The following is a 22,459-nucleotide window of genomic DNA, read 5'->3' as shown; positions in this document are numbered from 1 at the left end:
GACAGCACAAAGCCAACGATGCCAGCCTTGTATCACATCACATTGCTTCAGGATTTCCAACCTTACCTATTCTATAAAGGCAGCTTTTTATCTGCACCAACTAAGCACCACCAAAGTAAGAATCAAACTTGATCTTTAGAATCATTTTAATGGAAACTATACTGTACACCATGGAAACTACTGCTATAATGCAACTTTGTGAGCAGAAAGAGACAGAAGAAAAAAGACAACACAAGATTGAAAATTATGTTAGCTTAGATTAACACCTCTTTTTTCGTATTGTGCAAGTGTTGTAGACAGTACACAGACCAAGTTCAGGTTGTAGAAAGGATGAAGGTGACAGGCAGTAGTTAGCATTGCAGTTTTGGGTATGTACTCCATACAGATGTGACAAAAGACAATACTGAAGGCCCTTGAAAATTATGTCACTGAAACCCCAAGTTAATAAAAAACTTTCATCTTCAAGGGCTGTAACAGATGACAACATCTTTACAGCTGGTAAGTGTTCTCTCTTCTGACAAGGACAACTCCATTGTTTAAAACACCACTAAGCCAGAAACTCTATGGATCTAGGTAGCTACACATACACACACAGTTATTTAATACTACAGTTTGAGAAGTTATTTTATGGTACAGCTTATAATATCCAGCTGTGGACTGCAAAACTACATAGAGGGTACTAAGGTAAAAAATAAATAGCTAATTAATCAAAAATGGGCCTTTATTGACAATATTTTTAATTTTGCTTAACCAAGTTTTTGGTTTTTAATAAAAACATGGAGGAAAAGACAAAAGCTTAGTTTGTTGAAGACAGTATAAAGCTTTCTTCTCCTGAAGAATCTTGCAAAGAAGGTTTTACAAGTTGGGAAATCTTTGGCAGTTCTGATGTTTTTGACTACCTGAATAACCACAGTAAAACACTGACTAATACTGAGAACCAGGAAAATGATGCTTCTATGGTAAATATGAATTTGTAAGTGCTATTAAAGAAGACAGATCAAACTTAACAGATCAAAAGATTAATTTTCTCACCTCTCTCTGTACACCCTCCAACTATCAACCCACTCCTCCTGCCAGCAGACAGTACAAATTAAATTCCACTGAAATCTATGATTTTAATAGGCTAATAGACTGTTACCATTCTGGGTACTGGTTTGAAGCTATTCAGTTCCTGTCTGGAAAATCCATCTACACTGTCTCCTGCCACAAGCAGGGGGAAAAAAAAAAAAAAAAAAGCAGCTAAGCAATGTGATAGCTAGAGAATACAGCATCAGTCAGTTCTGATTACTGCAACAGTTCTCCAAAATTCCCAGTTTTCAAAACTATGCAAAAATTTCCATATCCTCTTTTTAATCCAAACACTCTTTATTCAAATACCAAACCCATGACTGCATCATGAACTGGCTTAATTTGCTTCTGAAATGCCAATACAAAAACCACTGGAGAACCACAGAAATGCAAAATTTTACTTACTTGAGAAATTGCAAATTATAGCCAAATAAACAATAACAAAGTACAATGAGCTGTGTACCTGAAATTCAATATTTATAAAGCTAGTGGATCTGCAGAAACAGAGGATCAGAAACCTCTAACATGAAGATGTTTTGAGGATAAAAACAAAGTGAAGATTAATTTCTTCTCCCTCTTCACAGGGATCTAGCATATTTGTCTTCTGCATTCCAGAGCTTAGCATAGCTTTTGGGCTGTACAAATTTTTTTTTTTTTTCTGTTCACTTCACAGGAGTTCAGAATTCCTTATTTCCTCTGTATTATTAAGTCAGGTAACAGCAGGGATAATGATGCTCCACCCTTTGACCATGGCAGGAAAAAAAGAGTAATTCACTTACCTGGGAAAATACAAAAGACAGCCAACTGGAATTAAATGCAACCAATCAGGCCTAATTCAGACAGGTGAGACCAAAATGGTGCATGCTCTTTTACTATCAGGTTTAGATGAACAGCTATACAAGAACCAAATCAGGCTTACTCCTTTGAGGTTTGTCAACTAGCACTGCTCTAAGGCATCAGAGCCGTAAGTTTTTAATTCCGTTTAAGCAAATTACTATTAAAGCATGTTTATGGAAGAGAAAAAGATGCTTTAAATCACCAAAAATCTATTGCAAACTTATGCTTTATTTTTACTCAGTTATGCCAACAAATCACATCCAAAGTTAAAAGCTCCACTGTACAAGGTAAGATGGTCCTTCCTAAAATTCAAATAAAAGAGATGGAGAAAGCATGAGATAAAGAAAGGTAATCCCTACTTGATAACATAAAAATGAGGAACCACTCTAAGATGATGGTAAAAGAAATTCATTTAACTAAAAACTGAAACTAGATTTCTTGAATAACAGAAGAGCTATCCCTTTGTGGTGACAGCTGTTCTGTTACATTTCAGATTTATTAGCCACATTAGGAGACAACAATTCCTGGAAAACTGACATAAAAATGGGATAGAAGTGAAAATACTCTAAGTTCTTGCAGAATCATACCAAGGCAGCAATTCTCTGAAGACAGAACTCAAAGCATATATTAACTCTTGGCCCTCTACCAATATTGTATGTGTTACTGCTCCAGATCTACTTACTGTTTAAGATTCAAATGAGCAGGTAAGATAAGTGAAGCTCAGAAAAAGAGTAATTTATCCCAGGATACATCTAGAGCTTCTTTAACAAAAGCATAGGCAAGCATACAAGATCACTTTCTGTAAGAGCCTGAGCATCCAAAAAGCAACGCAACAAGGTCTGGCTGTATCCTCTAGCTATAAGATTAAGCCCTGTAATGTAGTTTTTATATATTCACTGCATGCATGACACACTGTACCCCATTTCAGCAGAACATGTATTCTGCGCTGAAGTAGTCTAGGTACGATTCAAAGAAATGGATCCAAAAAAACTAGCTCTTAAAGAATTGAATGCCGCTACAATTTTACAATTTTAGATAATAATTTTCACCAGTTACTCGTTCTCTGCTCCTTTGGTTCACTGAAATGACAACATAAAAACCAAGGCATACTATAAAATGTACTTTTCTCCAATGGTCAGAATATTCACCCTACAGATACATAAAGTTAGCAACACATGACACGACTAATTTTTCCTCTCAAGTTATTGCTGATAATTGAACTGCCCCAAACAGCAAGGGATGCAGAACATTATTTCAAAGTGATTATTAATTATCATATCGCTTTAAAATATCATTGGTTAACTAATGGTAACTGAAAAAAAATATTTTTTCATATTTTTTTAAAATATAATCATAGAATCATTTTAGTTGGAAAAGACCTTTAAGATCAAGTCTAACAGCTAACCTAACACTGCCAAGTCCACCGCTACACCATGTCCCTAAGCACCACATCTACACGTCTTTTAAATATCTCCAGGGATGGTGACTCAACCACTTCCCTGGGCAGCCGTTCCAGGGCTTGACAACACTTTTGGTGAAGAAATTCTTCCTAATATCCAATCTAAACCTTCCCTGGCACAACTTGAGGCCATTTCCTCTCATCCTATTGCCTGTTACTTGGGAGAAGAGACCGACCCCCACCTGGCTACAACCTCCTTTGAGGTTGTTGTAAAGAGCAATAAGGTCTCCCCTCAGCCTCCTTTTCTCCGGACTAAACAGCTCCAGTTCCCTCAGCTGCTCCTCATAAGACTCATGCTCTAGACCCTTCACCAGCTTCGTTGCTCTTCTCTGGACACACTACAACACCTCAATGTCTTTCCTGTAGTGAGGGGCCCAAAATCAAGAACGACCACCTTTCTCCTAATAATTGAATGTCTATAAGCAAGTCCACGACCTTTTGTCAAGTTCTTTTTCTTTTGTTTCTCCATCTAATAGATACACTTGGGACATCTAGAGGCATAATTGTTTGACCACATCAGAAAGTCCACAGTAAAAAGTTTCTGTGTAATCACAGTCATGCTGGAAGATATGAAGAAAACCAATGTCACGATTCATGTTGCCTTTATTTACAGTTCATCTTCAGAGCCCTTTCAACCCAACACATTACTTTCTTGCAGGATTAAAATATCCTGCAAGATATTAGGCAGCAGCTGATAACATACGGAGTGATAGCGAACTTTTGCTTAATACAAATGTCAAAATGAATAAAGAAAAAAATGATGGGCAAGTTGGTGGAAAAAGCTGTAAGGCAAGTCAGTTTTTTAATTAAAAAAAATGTGTACCAGAGAACGTTAATGAGCCAAAAGTCCCCTGAGACCACTTTTACACATTCTGCACTATTTTGATGTCCCTGCTAAAGAAAACCGAACTGTTCTCACTCAGACCTGGTTGAAGACACATTCTTTTTTAAAATGTCATAGCAAAACTTGAAATCAAAGTATCTTATTCAAGTGAGTTACTTTACTCACTTACTTTTAGCCACTCAGAGTTATCAAACTAGAATTAGAGAAGACAAAACAATCACAGGTCACAAAGTAAAAAATCTCAACAATACCTTTAACTTCTTCATAAATGCTATCATCTATTGGTTCACTGCTCACTTGTCCAACATCGTCATATTCCTCTTCCTCCTCCTCCTCCTCAGGAATAGTATTAGATTCCATATCTATGTAACAGCAGTTTAAAAGGTTAACATTTTCTAGAAAAGAATTCCTAAGCAGAAATTTATGCAAAATGAAAACACAATTCATCTTCTATAAGCTGGTGCTTACAGTATATTCTGATTATTTTCTTCCAGTGTTCATAAGAAAGAGCTTTCACGCTAAATAGTATACTTGGAAAAAACAAAAATCTTGCAAAAGGCAAAGAGTCACGTAAAAGATACAACAGGATTGAGAACTAGGACTTACTATTCAAAACTTGGACAAGTGGGAATACTAGATACACAAACATGACAGGTATGTTAATGGACAGTACTACCATCACTTAGCAGTACTGGCAATAAAGGTTCTACTGGCTGGCTTACCTTGAATTACAAATTTGACTTGCTGTACCCATTCCTCTGCTTCTTTGGGAGTGGCAGCTGTGAACTATTAAACGTTTATTAATAACTACAAGCAGTAATGATAAAAACACAACTACAATTTCATTAGCAATAAAAAAGAGGGACTGTAGCATTCTCGTCACTTCCTCAAGAAACCATTAGTAATTCTTTTCATGTCTTCTGGTACTTTTCTTGCAAGGATGCTTCTTATAATGTACAGCTAATTTTGACAAATTTACGTAATTGAAGGAGAGGATGATGGATTTGAAACTCTGATCAGCAGCTGGCAGCTGTGCAGAAAAAAGCTGCTTCTCTTCATCAATGTCAAAGCCAGAACTGATGAACAAAATTTGCCCTTGACAATTAGAAGACACCCATGAATTTCTTTAGACTGCTGGGTACAGTTTTCTTAAAAATGTTCTTGTCAGACTCCAACACACTACCTGACAGCTTAATTAACTGGCTTTCAACTGCAATCTCAGATATTTAAAACTTATTAAACTTACATTCCATATTGATGTCTAGCTGATAGATCTCTGAATTGCACAGCTGATATGTGCCTTTACGTAGATTTTCCTTGCAAAGCCATGACCAATAAAATATGTACTTTAAACTGATACATATTTTAACTCTTTTTTTTTACTATTTAATCCATCCAAGAAATCATGCAGACATACTATACAATAGATATTAAAATGCTAACATTGAAGTGACCAATAGATAAAGATGATAGATTTCCTTGCTCTTGTACAAAAAGATAATATTTGAACACATACATACATATTTTAAATCAGATTTTTTCCTAATATATGATATACAATATAAGCAAGCAAGGGTTTCCTTTTTTCATTAAGATGTCAGTGAAAGTTGTTTTACTGAAATGTTAATTCAGTAACTGGAATTGTAACGGCTTTATCAATTTAATTTCAAGTCAACATAAAAAAAAGTCCAACCTGATAAATGCGCTTATCAGGAGCAGAGATTTCAAAACAGCAATCTTTCTTTGCATCCTTCCGAAGGCTATTATTCATTCTGATGGTGTAGCCCTCTAAGGCAAATTCACCTTTCTGTTGTTTGTCTGTTGGAGATAAAAAACAAAGTTAGAGCTTCGTTTACAACAGTGAGCGTAAGTGGCTCAGCAGGTTATTGTTTATTCAGATTTCGTTTTCTATTTCATGAATTTTACAAAGAACAAGGAGTTTTTCAGCAAAATGATTAGGTGATGCTTCTGGACATAAAACTTTTATTTTAAAGAAAGATGTACACAAAAGTACATTCTTCTGTACGATGCCTAAGGAATTCCACAGGGGGATGTTTGCAGATGGTGGTCTTATTTAGTAAGAAGTGCATGTTATGAAACTTCTATCTAGGGAAAGCCAAGAACTGGAACTTGCAAGACATGCTTCCTATAAATCAGTGTCTCTTTCAGGTTCAGTAAACCAATGGAAAAACCTGTCTAGCTCAGAACTTGCTGAATCCCCACCTAAACTAACCACTTCACTCAAAAAATAAACTTCAAACTCCTTTTCAAGCAATTGGAAAAGCTTCTCTTCACATTCTCCCACCCACTCTCCCAGATGTGCCTCCTTTCCACATGGCAGAAATACAGAATGAATTTTGTTATAAATTCAGGCGTGTGTTCCAAAAGCATTTCTCTCAACACAGCAAATGTTTAATTAGCTAATAAAAGTACTGAGCCCTACCACAGTTTATTATGTAGAGCCATGTGGTTGTTTTAAAGACAATTCTACTTTTCAAAGGTTCTGGTTTATAAAAGTATCACTTAAAACAAGCCTGATTTATATATACTGCATGTTGGGCAAGCAGCACCTGTGTGCTCCTTTTGAGCTCTTCGGTCCGAACCCTAAATCTGATTTTATGTGCTCTGGCATGTTTTGGTGGATATTAAAGACAAACTAAAAAAGCAAAAGTAAATCAGTTTTGCAATTTCTGTAGATCACAGTGCAGCATTCAAGTGAAGATAGGCATCATCAGTCACGTTTTGCTCAGGCAAACGAAATGCAGTTGCAAATGAAAGAAAATGCCATTAAGTGTGTTTTTTTCCCCCCACAGTAGAGAAAAGCATTAATTAACAATAAGCATCAGGCACAACAGCAAAACTACTTTAAGTACTGATGAACAGAATTTAGGTGCAAATCGAGCATCCATTGCTTATGTTTGTCAACAAAAGGGGAAAACTTCTACAGTAGATAAAACAGGAAAAACTGCAATTTTCAATATAACTTTGTCATCTTTCTGGAAATCTAATAGAAAAGTAAATCTTTTTTCCACTCCTGAGAGGGCAAAAAACTGGCTAACACATCAATGAATGGAAAAGCAGTCACCATACAAATACTTTTGCTAGTAATCTTACTTGCACATAGACACAAATTCTTTGTCCTTCCACCTTTTTATGAACTCTTACCCAGGGCACATAAATACCAAATAACACAATTACATGAGAAAATCCAGGGCACTGTTCTATTTGCTATTCTAATCCCTTTCCCCACAGTAAGTTTTATTTGTCTTAACTAAGTACTAATGATATACTACTAATATTTTATATTTGCTCAATCCTCCACCCCTGTATCAACCAGCACACAGACGTAAAATTCATGGAATTGCATCAAGGCGGATATTAGAAATAATAACTTGCAATAGGTTAACTAGGTCCGCTTTTAATGAAATTCATTTCTGCCTAGAAATTTTATTGTTCCCTCACTTGTGACCTCAGGGAGAAGATGAAGTGAAACACATTAGTTTCTCACTCTCCCATGTTGGAGGTTTATCAAAACCCAAGAAGATCGGAGCACACGGACAGAATAAACAAACACCAGGTTCAAAAGGTAAAAGCATTTTGTCAAGATAAAAATGAGGCAGGTATTCAAATTTAGTCTCTTGGATTATTTCTGAGACTGCTTCTCTGTGACATGGATGATCCCTTTTATGGCAATACAGTTCTACAGAGCTAGTCTCAGACGACCTCTGTACTGGTATTCATTGTTTTAAAGACCGTTACAGTTAAAACAGAATGATGCTGTGCTTTGTCCTGGAAGGGGAACACAGCGCATCTTATCCATATTGCATGTGATGGTTTTATTGTTTATATTGTCTTTGTCTTAGCTCTCTGAACCTGCTGTTCCAATGCTGATGAAAATTACCTGTATGCACCACCCCAAAAAATACATATCCTTTGCTATTGAATTCTTTCACTGACCTTTATAGCAACAGACTAGTCATAGCATTGCTACTTTTGCTTTTAATTGTCTGTGCAGTAAAGTACCTCTGATTAAAGTCCAATGTAGCATTACGCATATGCTTAAAATGTTGACCATGAGGAAATTTTAAGACAATGAGACAGTTTACAGCCCTGACCCATAACCCATTAAAGTTGAGAGAAGGGCTCTCAGTACGCATTCACACTCACTGTAGCAGCAAGCCAGAGAGAGACTAGCAAGTCCTGAGAAATGGCCCACCAAATACAGAATGGCAGGACACAGGTCAGCTATAGCTCAGCTGCATGCTCTGATGGTGACAAGCAATGGAGGTCTACAAATCCCAGCTGCTCCTGCAGAATACACCTTTCCAGATAGGACTGGAGACCAACCCCATCTCCTGATCACCATGGAGCAAACCATGACCCATGGTAGCTGTTTGGCCAGGCACAGTAGTCACATTCAAGCTTGAAGGCAGGGCCATCTTGTGATCATCAGACCGAGCAATCGTCTTGACTTCATTTATCAGCAAAGGCTTGCAGCTAAATAGGTGTGCAGACAGACTTGGGCTTTCAGTTTAAAGCTGCCGTGTGAAGTTAGTGCCACAGTGACTTCTGTGTACTGTCACATTCAGAGTTATATTGTTTATATCAGAAATGTTTTCTGAAGACTGTGCTTTAGGGAGAGTTAAACAGTTTTTGATGTTTAAAAACTTTGAAGACTTAAATAATTTACTTGGAGACTTAAAATTAGATATAGTTGGGTTTTATGGCAGGAGCCTTAAAAGTAGCTTCAGGAAGCACATTTACATTACAGAGATTTCACTTTCATTTTGAACCCGATATGCGGGTGGAGTTTTGCCTTGGCAGGAATACAACAGCATATTTAGGAGGAACCAGGAAGAGAGATGTGGATGGAAAACACTTCTCTGAAGGAGGATAACATTCTTGCTGGCTCTTATTTTCTCAAGATCGGGCTTTGCAATTCAACAACGGGAAACCCTAAAGTTGTCCCAGAACAACACAGAACAGAATTGCAAAAGTATCATGCTATCAGTCTTGTAAAAACAAAAAGGATCACAAACATCATCAAGCATAAGTTGTTCCACAATTAGGTCAAATCTCATTTCAGAATAAACTGTTCTTTGCTCTTATCTCCTCCTCATCTTCCCTTCTCTCCATATCAGGCATACAACAGAAAAATAAATCTGGGTCTGTGTAGACCATTTCGCATCAGGAATTTAGAACTGTGAAAAGCTGGTATAACAGAGTGGAGAGTCAGGCACTAAGTATTAAAAAAAAAAAAAGTCAAAATTAGTACATAGATATTTAAGATAAATAAATATGGGGGCTATATTTAAAATAGAGAAAATAGAGATCTGAATGAGATTTGAGAGCCACTTTAAATATTTTTCTTACATATAAACTTAATTCACTCTAAAAATAGCAAAATGTTGTTAACAACAGAAGCAGGGCCAATAGTCTATTAGGAAAAAAAGAGTCTCAAGGGTAGCAGAGAAAAAGGGTTTTGAAGTAACCTTGCATAACTGAGTCCATGGGAACTTTTAAAACAAAGGGTAAACCTTCAACAGGGTCTTGAAATGATTGGGTTGTAAATTTGAGGCCTAAGGCAATGTGCCCATATTATTAGCACATGTAAAAAGAATTAGTGCATTCTGAAGAACAGAGAGGACTCGGAAAGTAGAAAGGAAAGAAGTTACAGAGAAAGGCATAAGGAACAAAGGCAAACAGAAAGATTTCAGAGAGTGATAAAGTATTTACAGATAGTATTAGAATCTATAATTTAACTCTCTCCGTCTTGAAATTAGGAGCCTGTAAGATCTTCTGGCTTACAGGGCTTCATGCTAAATGTAGTTTCACATACTTTCCATATGCAGGATGTCTGCTTTCTAAAAATAGTAAGTGTCAGTATCTCCAAAATGGTAATTCCTTTTCCAGCTTTTGGAACAGTCCTTTCCAAATGCATGCATAGGAGTTCTTCCCTTTTAGATAGCAGATCTGAAATGCAATCAACTTTTTTCTCCTTTCCTTTACTCTAGTCCTCTGAGAAATCTAAATTTAAAAAAATTAAGAAATGGAAGCAGTAACTGAAACATGCTATTTAGGGCACCACTTTGTTTATATTCAGTTTGCTTATACTCAATAGTTATTTTTTAAATAATGCAATATTTATGGCAAGTGTGCCTCTTGAGGTCTGAATTTAACATTCTCATAGCAGAAGATTCAGTACTCATTAGATAGATGCCTTTGATTGTCATCACTCTGCTTACAACAAAGTCTTCCTGCAGATTTCAGTTATGGATTCAGTCAAAAGTAAAGTCTAAGCTAAATAAGGATTTTTGCCTTTCTCATGTGGTTGTTCAGAGAAGGAGGACTAAGAGAAGGAGGTCTGTAGCTAAAAGCAAAATGATACCTTCAACAGCTTTCCATTGAGTTCGTATATCTTTCCTCACTTCTAGAAGGAGAAATCTGCAAGCTTAGCATGTGGCAGAAATTCCAGTAGCTTGGTTAGGCAAGTCGCTAGGACAGATTTGCAAACACAACTCTAACTAGACTTCCTTCTCCCTTAATACTGTTCAGTTCTTAAAAATCAAATAACAAACAAACAAAAAAAACCTCTTTTGCACAAATAGAAGTAGTCCATCCATTGGCCTGACCATCACTATCTTACTATTCACAGAAATCCAAAATTCTCATGTCCTTGTTAAAAATTTAAAAAAAATTTTTTTTTTTCAAAAAATAAACTCAGACTTTTCTAAAAGTCCCTGAATTATTCTCCTCTTAAACATCATACTGCTGGCAGGCAGATATCATTTTCAAGTTACAAAAATTAAAATAAATTTTTAGTGCCTATTAACAGGGGAGGAAAATGCCATGATGTTATCAATTACGGTCTTGCTAAACATTTAGCTGATCTCTCCAGTTTGCTAAGACAGAAGGGCATATAACACTGTGGCCTAGTGAGGAAGAAGTAATGAAGCCATTAATTCATTCATTTATAAAGCAACAAATTAACTTTCCTTCTTCATGTGCACTTTGAGGTCCGAAAGGTTAGCCATACCACCAAGGTGCCTGAATACCCAAGAACTGCCAGAGATCGTACAGAAAAACGATATGCAAACAGGGCACCCAACTCAGGATGCACCTGCATGGAAGCAAAGAAAAGAAAAGGGCTGTAAAAGGTTTATGGAAGGAAAGACTATGAAAAGGAAGACCAGGCAAGCTTCTGGAAATCCAAGCCAGCTCTGACATTTGAACATGCTTCTCTGCAATATTATGGGCCATATGCTGGCAACAGATATTATAGCATAAGCACAAAAATACACGCACTTCCCGCAATACCCATTTCTGACATGTAATTAGGTCAAATTTTTAAGCCTTGCTCCTCCACCTACTCCACATATCATTGATCAGGGGAAAAAAACCATAGGCAATTCACTTCTACCTGTCTATATTGCAGGGATAAATAACACTGTTTCACTATCCAATGCTGCACCAAATGCACGAGAAAAATGGAGGAGGAAACAGGGAAACAAGATTCCTTAGCCTCCAGGCATCACAACTGTTAAAAGGATGCTTGTAAACTCCTAGGTGAACACACACACACACAAAAACACACAGTCATTTACTGTTTTTTCAAAAGCTTTAGCTTGTATTATATTCTCCTGGACTAGGCCTCATATGTTTCATGATTCAGGTCCGAATATATGGTTCTGAAACTTTTCCTTACACGTTTGTGAGCTTAGACACTTCCATACTTCTTCTTCTGGCTTTCCCAATGAAAAAAGGAGAAAGAAGAATTAAAAGTGTTTTGGAAACAACAAATCCACACAACCTAATAAAAAGGCATCCTAGAGCCTCACATTTAGCATTCAGTCACCTTTACACTGATACTTAAGCATGAAAACCAAGCCTTGGCCAACAAAATACACACTGCACCAGACACAAAATATCCTTGACAGATTATTTGCCTACATGTCCAGTTTTAAAAACATGCAAAACGCAAAACAAGCCAAGCAGTACCTAGAAATCACTACTGCCTCTCTGCGTTACATCCCGCAACATGCAGGCACTAGCATTCCATTACCCATTAAAAATGACACAGGCAGCAGGACTGAGCGCATATGGGATCCCCCTCTCCCTTGTCTCTCTTCAAACTGGGTTCACAATGACAATGGGGAATTTCCCTGTTGTGTGAATCATCCCTGCAACCTGTCAGAAACCAGGGCCCAGCTGATATAACACACCTGCAGACACCGCGCAGGCTAGGGCAGACCAGCACCATCCCAATGATTCAGGAGGTAGCAGCAATTTGCATGAAGCTACCCAATTGCACACTTCACTGCCATTCTACAGTTGGCAAGAACACACCTTCATTTTCTACGTGGCCCAAGGGTACAGCTTCAAAGGTCGCAAAAGAAGAAGGGCCCCAATATGACAGCATACAATGGCAGGTACCACTGCTGGCCATAATAGCAGCAGTGAAAACAGTTTCAGGTTCTTCCAGCAACTAAATGCCAGGTTATCTCAGGACTGCGTCATCACACACCTCATCCATGCTGACAACCTGTAGCTAAACAGCAGCATATATGTTCACAACCATCAGCATGACAGCTCAGTTTCAACAGCAGACTAGTTTGCCATGGAACTAAAGCAATCCCTGGTATCCAGTTTCCGTGCAATGATGGCGACTTTCTTCTGCACTGGAACAGGCACCTTTATGTACTATGGCATCAGAGGGTGAAGAAAGTACCTCGAATCAGTCTAGGAAAAAGCTTTCTTCTTCAAAGGCAAGTTCTGGAGTGACTGTTGGTCATCCCAGATCTATAAGACAACACCATTCCACCACGCTGCGCTAATTTTTCTGTGCTAACAGCACCAATCACATGGAGGTAGCCAGAAATTCATGCAGCTCATCTGTTTGCTTCCTCCATGAGCTACTGTTTGGAGTTCAGTCATGTCTATACAATTCCCAAAAAATGCTCCATGGACTACATGCTCTCCCACATCGTTAGGTTACAGTTAGGAGGATCTTCCCCAATCAATCTGCAGCCTACAAAAGCTGTAAATGTATAAGCCAAAGCACCTGTCTATAGATCCGTAAAGGAAGGAGATTCCACAGTGTATCGCAGTGAATTCCTAACATGACACTAACCCGTCGCATGGTAGGGAACATATTTCCATGTATCTTAGCTTTCAGCACTGGCATTACAAATGACAATGCAGCCTTGATAGTCAGCTTGTTGCAAAAGGAAAAACATGGATGGGAAAAGGGGAAGTAGGCAGTTTTCCTGCCTTAATCCAAAGACTATTTCCTAGAAAGCGTAAATAATCGTTAGCATAGATGTAAGAAAAACAGAAAGTAAAAAAAATACAAAGCTGCTTCTTTTTTCTCAAAAACCAGTAGATTAAAAGCCAAAGATTTAAAACCCCAGAACTTTAAGAACTAGCCATATATTCTGACCAAAAAATGTGTCACTTTCAAGTACTAGGTAATGTACAACTATATATAAACAAACGGCACAAGATATTTTTCCAGAGAAACCAATTATTATTGAAAAATCAGTCAAATTTTGCCACACCTCCTCAAAATTTTTGAAGAAATTGTTTATGTTTTTGAAGCTTGATCAATCTGTAAATCCCCAGGAAAGAAAAAAAAAAAAAAAAAACAAACCACATTTCACAGATATACTAACAAAACTCCGGAAACAGAGAACATAATGGGAAACCATAGCAGGATGAAAACTGGACTTACAATTTCTTTATTTATTACAATTTATTACTGTTTTTTTAATTAGAGAAAGGATAATTTTAAATGAGCCAGCTTACTGAAGAGTGAAACAACCTGGACCCAATTAAATTAGGTTTTGAATAAAACAATACAAGATAACTACCTGCACTAATGTCAAGTAGGGTCACACGAATATAAACAGAAGAAAAAGCTACAATGGAAAGTTTGCCCAGGAATAAGTATTCTTTGCGGAAGAAAAGACATAATTGCACTTTTAAAATTTACTCAGATAGATTCCTGTATCATTTGCTTTACTCTTAAATATCAAATACACTTGGCACACAATTTAAAGCATGTTTAATTTGACTGTCAATTTTTAAAACTCAAAGTGATATCCCAACACTTAGGCCAGATTCTTTCTAAACTGGCCGTTAAAAGTCATCTTCAGAAGCTACCCTTAGTCTCCTTAGTCTCCACAGCTGGCTTTTAGTGAAATATATTACTTCATTTCTAGCTTTTTCAGAATATAAGCTATTTAGAAAGAAACATGAAACTCCACTATAGTTTTTAGACTGACATTTTCCTGGATAGAAGTATCTTTAAAGAACTCTGAAGGTATAATTGCTAGAGGGTGTTTTAAAATTAAAATCCTATTTGGACAGAAGAACGTTTTCTGTCCAGTAAATTAATTGAGTACCAGTGTACTATTAAACCTAATAGCTAGCTGCTATTGGCACGCAAAGTAGATTTACAGGTTACAATTTTTTTTCCTCAGTTTCCTTGCTTTAGAAAATGAACATATCATAGATTCTGAAGAATATTTACAATTTTATTTTTAAAATTCACACCACTGTTTAAGAACCAACTATTCTTCTAAAATTTTTGTTTCCTTTCTTAAAATGACCTTAGATTCACAGTTTTCAACTCCACTAAAGCTTTCATACTATTCTATGCATTAAAAAATCACGTTTATAGTTTATCATAATTATTATAATTACCTTTTTCACTTCCATAATAATAGAAGACCGTCTTACTGATAGCACACCAACGCTTTTGCCATTCAAAGCCGAGAAAACTGTGGTCTGCAATTAACATAATTTGTGTTATATCACTTTATGGTAATATTGAACACAAATACGTTATTTATTTTCAAAGGTGAGGAAACAGGGTGAAGGAGACAGGAAAAAAAAAGGAAAGGAAACCAAATCTGGATATGAAGCACTGTATGACACTGAGAAGGAAAATTAGGAATAAAAATTGGTGGTAAGAAAACAAATGGGAATTTGAAATCATATAAAGAGAGAAGTCATGTGTAACATTAAATATAAGGAAATAATGAACAACTTCCTAAATATTTCCTAGAGTTACTGCAGCATTAAGTGGGTATTAAAGTGACAATATAAGATCTATTGAATCAAGGTAAATATTGACTGAACCAAAGCTGAGATCAATATTTGCCCTCTTGAAGGAAAATAAATCTTGATGCTCACTGAAACATGAAGTCAACATATGGTACTTTTACATATGTTCCTAATGTTTTCTTCAAAAATATCTGAAAGTCTCTGACTTATGGCTGACAGTGGACGTTCACAGCATGATTATTCTTGTTTAGTCAATAAAGAAATAGGGTTTTCTTTTAATACTACAGGAGCAATTATGAGCTATGCTTCTTTTGCATAATAATGCTTCAACATTTTGGCTTCTGTTCCACTTTATCACTCCTGTATAAAGATATTTGTGTGTATAGCATCCAATACTGACACATAGACTTTCCGATATAAAATATGCACTAGTTTTCACAAAGATAGTTAGACATACCTTTCCTGCGTTTTTCCAGGTATCCAGCCTTTAAAACAAACTGAAGATCTTGAGCTGCAATAGGAGGAAACTGATTGCCTGAAAGAAAAATAAGTTCTGTAAAGCACTGCTTTTCAAGCAAATACTATAGTAGCATTAATAAACTTATGGATTTTACACTCTCAATATGCAGGAGCTACTGGAAAAAACAATCCTAGTAACTACTGTGCCAGAATATTTTAAGTACAAAAACCTCTAACTATAAATGTCAGAGCTGTTGTTGCTGTCCTCATCACTTTAGTAAGGAAAAATATAGCTGTGTAGTAGGCCCTGCAAGTCTCAGAAGGAAAAACATGTAATTAAATAAGCTATGGCAACTTAGAAAACATTAGTTTGTGTTTTGAACATGGGCTGTGAAGTTGGATAATGTAGGTTTTCAAACGTGCAAACTAACCCAAGTATCACAATTCAACACAATAAAATCAAGAATGTGGTTTTCAATACCAGCTTCACACAAAAACATCTTGAAAAAAACACACAAGGTGAGGACTCTCTATTACACTGTCTACAAAAAAAAGAAACCACATGAAGAGATGATAAAAGGTGATGCCTGCTGTTGACAGACATTGCCTAATTTGCAATATGACACAAAACTACCACCTATAGGATCTATAATGCACAACTGGATAGACCAAAGACATTGCACAGAAGTCTACAAAATTGTTGACCTACAGATACTAATTTTAGATTTTGTAGAACACAGCTGCATCTGCAAAATGGTATGTTCCACTGCATTTTTTTATTTTTTTTCAACTGCTAATTCATAGCTAGAATCACGAGACCGACAAGCCAACCCTTAAAATAGAGATCTCTTAAAATAGAGATCTAATGTTAAAAATTCCATCTTCTGTCCTGCATTCTTCCCCTCCTAAAACAACAGAACTATAATTTAAATGGAACTCCTAGTATTAAGAACAGAATATCTTAGATATGCCTAATAATTAACATGTATATAAATGTCATACTGCTTACTGCAAGCAAAAGAGCAGACCAAAATTTATTCCTGTGCTGCTGGTTTTTTAAGTATGTGAGCATCACAGAGAAGTTCCTACTACTTATTATCATCAAATATTCATAAGAGTCACTGTAGGTAGGTGGCAAGTTTACACGGAGGCAATTATTCATCAAAATATATGTAATCTCATTAAGTTCTACCAATATAAACATACAAAAAAGGATTGATATCAGCAGATAACCTTTGTGCTAAAAAAAAAAAAAAAACAAACCAAAAAACCACTTTAAGCTATACAGGGGTGGGTTAAAGATCAATTGTCTGACCTTGAACCAAGAACACTGTCTCTGGAAGGTGATGCCAACTTCCAGGATTTTTAGGTTATCTCTTAAAAAAGAATTATTTTTTTTTATCAGTGTCCACAAATGAGTTGGTTTATGGTGGTCTTATTTAAATACAGTTGTGAGAGGAGAAATACAAGAAAAAGAGAAAGAACTTGCAGAGAATGTTATTTTTTTAAAGTATGAAAATACTCAAAATGAGAATGCATTCCTTAAATAATAAATTGGCTTTTTAGACAACAAAATGTTTTGTTGGATACCATAAGATAGTAGATAGAATTTTATATACACTGATATTTCCATTGATTTTTTTTTAATTAATATTATTTTTAAAGATTAGGAGCACACTATCTATTATTTCAGCTTCTATGGAATTCTTACTAATGTGTTAAAAATACAAGAGTTATTGGCTCCATGTACATGCATTTTAAAATGCTGCAGCTGTCCCCCCCTCACTTGATAATATGCAATCACTGCACAACCTTAAATGAGAGTTTAACACAAAGACACTTGCTGGCTGGTATGTAGTAAGTTTAATAGTTACTTTAAAAGATGATCTAATGATGATATTATGAGTGGGGGAGGTGAAGTTTTACAAATATACATAGTGTGCTGCTTTATATTGGTCATTGGGAGGCATCAGTGTGCAACACTTACAGCTTTACCTCATCCAGTCGGCTCATTTTAGAACAGTGCATCCCCACGGATGTGGTGGACATAAAGCCTAATTAAACAAACAAAACCAGTTCACTCAATTTTTTTTAGTTTAAGAACTTCAACAACTATTTGGATGTAATTTTATACATTATTGCTAGTATCAGTTTGGGTTTTGATGAGAAAGCTTGGCAAGTGATCATTTAATGAACAGCAAAATCAAATGGGGCAGATAGTCCCGAACAAGCTAATACTTTGGGGACTACTTAATGTTTTTCTTCCTATAGGTAGAAGCTCAGCTGAACTAACTACTGCAGAGAGCTAGAAGTCAAAATTCCACCCCATGCTCAGTTTTGCTGCTTCTGCTGAGACAAGTCGGGATAAATTTGATGATTGAATTTTCTGAAACTACATTTATTTTGCACAGGACACTGAAAGCTCATGAAGAAAAGAACCTGCGTGAAAAAAATGCAGTCTTCCACTGCTCTGGTGACACTGCAGAAAGAAGTCCTCCTCCTGCCCTCAACCTGTACAGAAGCCAGTTTCTTTTTCTGTTCCTCAGAGCCTCTGAGGCAGTGACTCCACAAAACAAGCAGCAGCTGGTCAGCCCCACTGCCTCTCCCAGTCTGTAAGTAGCTGAAGCAGAAACACATCACATGCATATTATCCTTGTGTCAGAGAAGCCTGGGAACCACAAAATGCAATGGAACTTGAAGTGGATGGATAGGAGAGAGGGACCTGGTTATAATATCCCAAGACACATAAAGTAGTACATGAAGAAAAAGCATAAATCTGGCTAAATTCCTTCTTTCATTCCCCTGTACATCCAGAAGGAAGGGGAGGGAGAAGAAGTAGTATGGAAAGTATAAAGGAAAGAGAAAGAACCACCTCCTCTCAGATTCTCATTAACTGCAGGTGTTGTGCATACATGGCAGGAAGAAGGCACAAACACACACATACTCTTACCCCCATACTGCAACAACAAAAACGAGGGCAAGAAAGAAGAGAGATTGACGTCTTCCCTCCAGGTACTGCCTAGAGTCAACATGGAAGACTCCTGAACTGTGTTACCTTTCTACTTTTCTTACATTTTTTTTTCATTGCTTTACTCTTTAGTCCACATCTGAAACGGGATTTAAAGTGAACTGCAATCCTTAGATGTGGGAATTCCCAACTGAAAGCTTGAGAGTTTGGTTGGGGTTTGCAGTTGCTTTCAATCAAAATGTTGCTTCTCCATTCATTTGAAATAGATCAGGCTTGGCACAAATCTCCTAAAAAAAGCATCACTAAAGCAGTGCTTTGTTATTGTAAAGCAGCATTTGTTTACATTACACGAGCAGCTGAGATCAGAGACTCATTAGTTGACTACTGCATGGGACTTTGAATAAGACAGCTTCTTCTACAAAGAATATATTTAACACAGAGAAATGCCCAGAAAGAAGGCATTACTATTTTTTAATAAAGAACTGTGAAGCAGTTTCCTCTAATTTCACTGAAGACTGTCCACTATAAGAAATGTAGAGATGCAAGTTCCTTGCATCTCTAGGGGATGCAGGATAGCACCTACTCGCATTAACTTTCTTAGGTGCCTCAGTGTTTGTTGCTCAGATACTTGTGGTCGAACTGACTACTAGATCAGAGCAAAACTTCTCTCCCAAAATCAGACCAGCAGAGACCACCATGTCTTCCTACCTACTTCCTACCCCTGTATGGTCTGTTCCCAGATATGTCTCAAGGATTTAGAAATAAAGATGTTAAAAAAGCCCGTCGTAGTCTTCCCTGGTTTCTCCTTTGGTACACTGTTTAGTTTCTGAAGCCAGTTTTAAATACCAAAGAATAAAGTGGCACTGTGAGTCAAGAAGTGTTGTGTGATTTGCAGCTGTGTGAGTTTACAGGTGGAGAAAGGTACAACGATTGCTCCTGTGTTCCCTTCCAGACCTGATTTCTGCTGTATTATTGCCCTGACAGTGGTGGGCAAGCACAAAGTTGAGGATATAAAAAAAAAAGTCTCCTTTCCATTCCCGGGTTTCTACCTCACAAATAATGTCTTGAACCTTATTCTTTTGATCTGAAAATCAGGACGATACTATACAATATTTGGGAAGATGATTATCTTGCATCCCCAATATAAAGTGAGGGAGGTCCATCTGCTTAATGTTAAAAGTTTTCCTCCTTTCTTGACCTCCCACTCACAGATGAAGCTCCCAGAATAATTTCTCTTCTTATCCTGGTGGGAATTACTTCAATGTACTCCAAACTAAAATCAGCAAGCTATGTTCCACATGCATATTCCCAGACTGATGTGTACAAAGGCCATCAAAGACCAGATCAAAATATTTATGAGGCCTAAACCTTCAAGTTTTAGAGAAAAGTAAATTACACATATAATGCACCAGGCTCTTCCTCTTGGTTCTAGGCACTCTTGTGCCAAGTGAGCAGCTGGCAGTTATTATAATGCTATTGCTGCCAGGCTAAAAATTCCTCCAGTGAAAAGCAAGTGAAATGCTCTCACTCAAGCATAAAGCCAGCTTTTCTACCAGTCATGCCTTGACTTCAGAAAAACATGAACATTATTAACATAGATGTATTCATGTACAGGTTCCACTGCACAAATCCCACAAATCCAGTGCATCTTGTCACCTCAGGAAGACCTCAGACTGCAGCTTATGGCATAGCTACTATTTCTGCAGCTTGGTAATCAGACAGTCAAAAGCCTGAATGATGCAATTTTACACCCTCCCGCAATAGTGAATTTAGCACATTACTTAAAAACAGTTTCATCAGTGTTACTTCACATGATAAAGCATGAAATTCAATCACTATGCATGGCACTGTGATTTTGGAGGACCCAATGGTGTTAAAATTTCCTTCTGTATACAAAATAATAAAACAAAACCAGGTTGTCTTATTCTGCACTGTATACCAATAGGAATATTTTTTATTTCTTCAATGTGGGCTAAGGGATACATAAAGCAAGAAATAATTAGAGGTCAATGCATTCTAAAGAGGTGCTTAGCATGCTTATGGGAAGTTAAACAGGCGAAGTGGAGATAAGTGTAATTTAGTAACAGCTAAGTGGTTGATTACAGCTTGCTTTCCTAGTAGAGGACCATAGGTTTAACTATCATAATGGTAAAGACTTCTTGCTCAAGTAAGAATAATTCACTGTTCTTCAGTCCTTGTAAAAGAAAACTGCCAGGACAAAATTAATCTGATTACATGGAGAAAACAGTGATTGCTATTTCTATCTTCCTTTAACTCCAAAAAAAAAAAATAATCGCTATTACTGAAAACTATTTTTCCAGCTTCCTTTTTACAGCACTGAAGACCCATTTATACTAAAGGAGAAACTGAAATCCATTCCTGTTGGAATTATTGTTAGTAAACACTTTTACATCAGTTACAAAACAAAGAGGAAAAATGATGGCAGTGTGAAAGTACATCTTGTAATCTAGCATGAAACTGGATGTTTCTCTAAAAAAAAAAAAAAAAAAGAGTTGCTACTTTAAGTATTGAAATAATATCATTTAAACGCAGAAAATAGGGGAGGGGGTGTCTTCAAGCTCAGAGTTTTTATGATATCTCTCAGGCTACAATTCTAAATTGGCAGAGATTTTCTGAAAATATTTGTGTTAAAGTTGAGCAAAGAAGCAGTAATGTTTCTAGCAACACAAAAAGTGTTTTCATCTTCTTTTCTTCCCTCCCATCCCCCTTCTCACATGCTTCTCCAAAAATTCTTCATATCTCTCAATTTCATTTTGATCTGGAAATACAGCATTTACCCATTTTTAATAGCTACTACAGAGGGATTCAATTATCTTTGAATCAGTACATAGCAATACACTGGGGTCACATCTGTTGCACAAGCACTCTGAATCTAGGCTAAAGAGAAGGTGGTTTACTTTCACATGCACACCTTCTCCTTACTTTTTTTTAATTATTATTATTAAAGAGAAGATTAATATATACTGAATTTTAAAAAAATCCCATTTCCTAGAGTCGTCTGATTAAGGAAAAGTTATCAGCAGGAAGATCACATAAAAATCTCATTAGCTTCATTAACTGTCTTGAACACTTTCACAAAGACTACTTCAGTACTTTGCAAATGTAGTAGGCTAATAGCTCTGAATTAGTTTAGCATGCAAGAATCAAAAGATAAATGTCAAAGAAAACACATTTCATTCGGGGGAACAAATATAATGAAAATGTTCAGCTTTCGAAACATTGATTCAAGAGAAGTTAGCATTTTGGTCTTCAAAGCGCTTGTTCCAAAAACTACCTAGTCTAAGGACTTTTGCTCTGGAGCCATCTCCAGCATTCACCATTGTGTTCTCTAATAGTTTACAATAATTTTTGCAGAATAACTTGCCTTGATATATTCCTCTAAGAAGAGCCAGCAGCGTATTTTATTAAAGAATGCTTAAAGCAGTGTCATCTGTTTCCAGTTTTAATTCTAATTTGGGATATGAAGTTTGGGTTACAAACACTAATACCAGACCCTCAGAGACCTAAAAGCTGAGTATTTCTTCTTGATTCCTCCCTTGGACAGACAGTGGTATGAGCATTTCTCCTCCCTTCCTTCCTGCAAGCTCAGGAGAAGGCAGAGGGCCAGGCGCCTAAAAACCGCTGCGATATATTCTTTACAGAAATACTTCGTTCTTTTTAGCAGTTAGCATGCTTGAAATCTTTTTGTCATTATCATTTAGCCCCTAATTAAATAACTGTGTATTTAGATAATTTA

The 22,459-nt window shown here is 36.6% G+C and overlaps 1 protein-coding gene across 2 annotated transcripts in view; it reads right to left on the bottom strand.

Moving 5' to 3' along the window:
• SKAP2 (src kinase associated phosphoprotein 2) overlaps positions 1 to 22,459 on the bottom strand; it is a 122,034-nt gene that overhangs the window by 34,655 nt on the left and 64,920 nt on the right. For both annotated transcript variants that reach the window (XM_075745949.1, XM_075745951.1), the window contains 5 exons: positions 15,733 to 15,810; positions 14,913 to 14,996; positions 5,902 to 6,026; positions 4,931 to 4,994; positions 4,460 to 4,570 (listed from right to left, as the gene is read on the bottom strand). In XM_075745949.1, the coding sequence (XP_075602064.1) occupies positions 4,460 to 4,570; positions 4,931 to 4,994; positions 5,902 to 6,026; positions 14,913 to 14,996; positions 15,733 to 15,810 (462 nt within the window). The remainder of the gene's footprint in view (positions 1 to 4,459; positions 4,571 to 4,930; positions 4,995 to 5,901; positions 6,027 to 14,912; positions 14,997 to 15,732; positions 15,811 to 22,459) is intronic.

This window comes from Balearica regulorum, chromosome 2 (genome assembly GCF_011004875.1).
Source record: "Balearica regulorum gibbericeps isolate bBalReg1 chromosome 2, bBalReg1.pri, whole genome shotgun sequence".
Classification (NCBI taxonomy): Eukaryota; Metazoa; Chordata; class Aves; order Gruiformes; family Gruidae; genus Balearica; species Balearica regulorum.
This window is presented reverse-complemented; position numbering and strand designations above follow the sequence as displayed.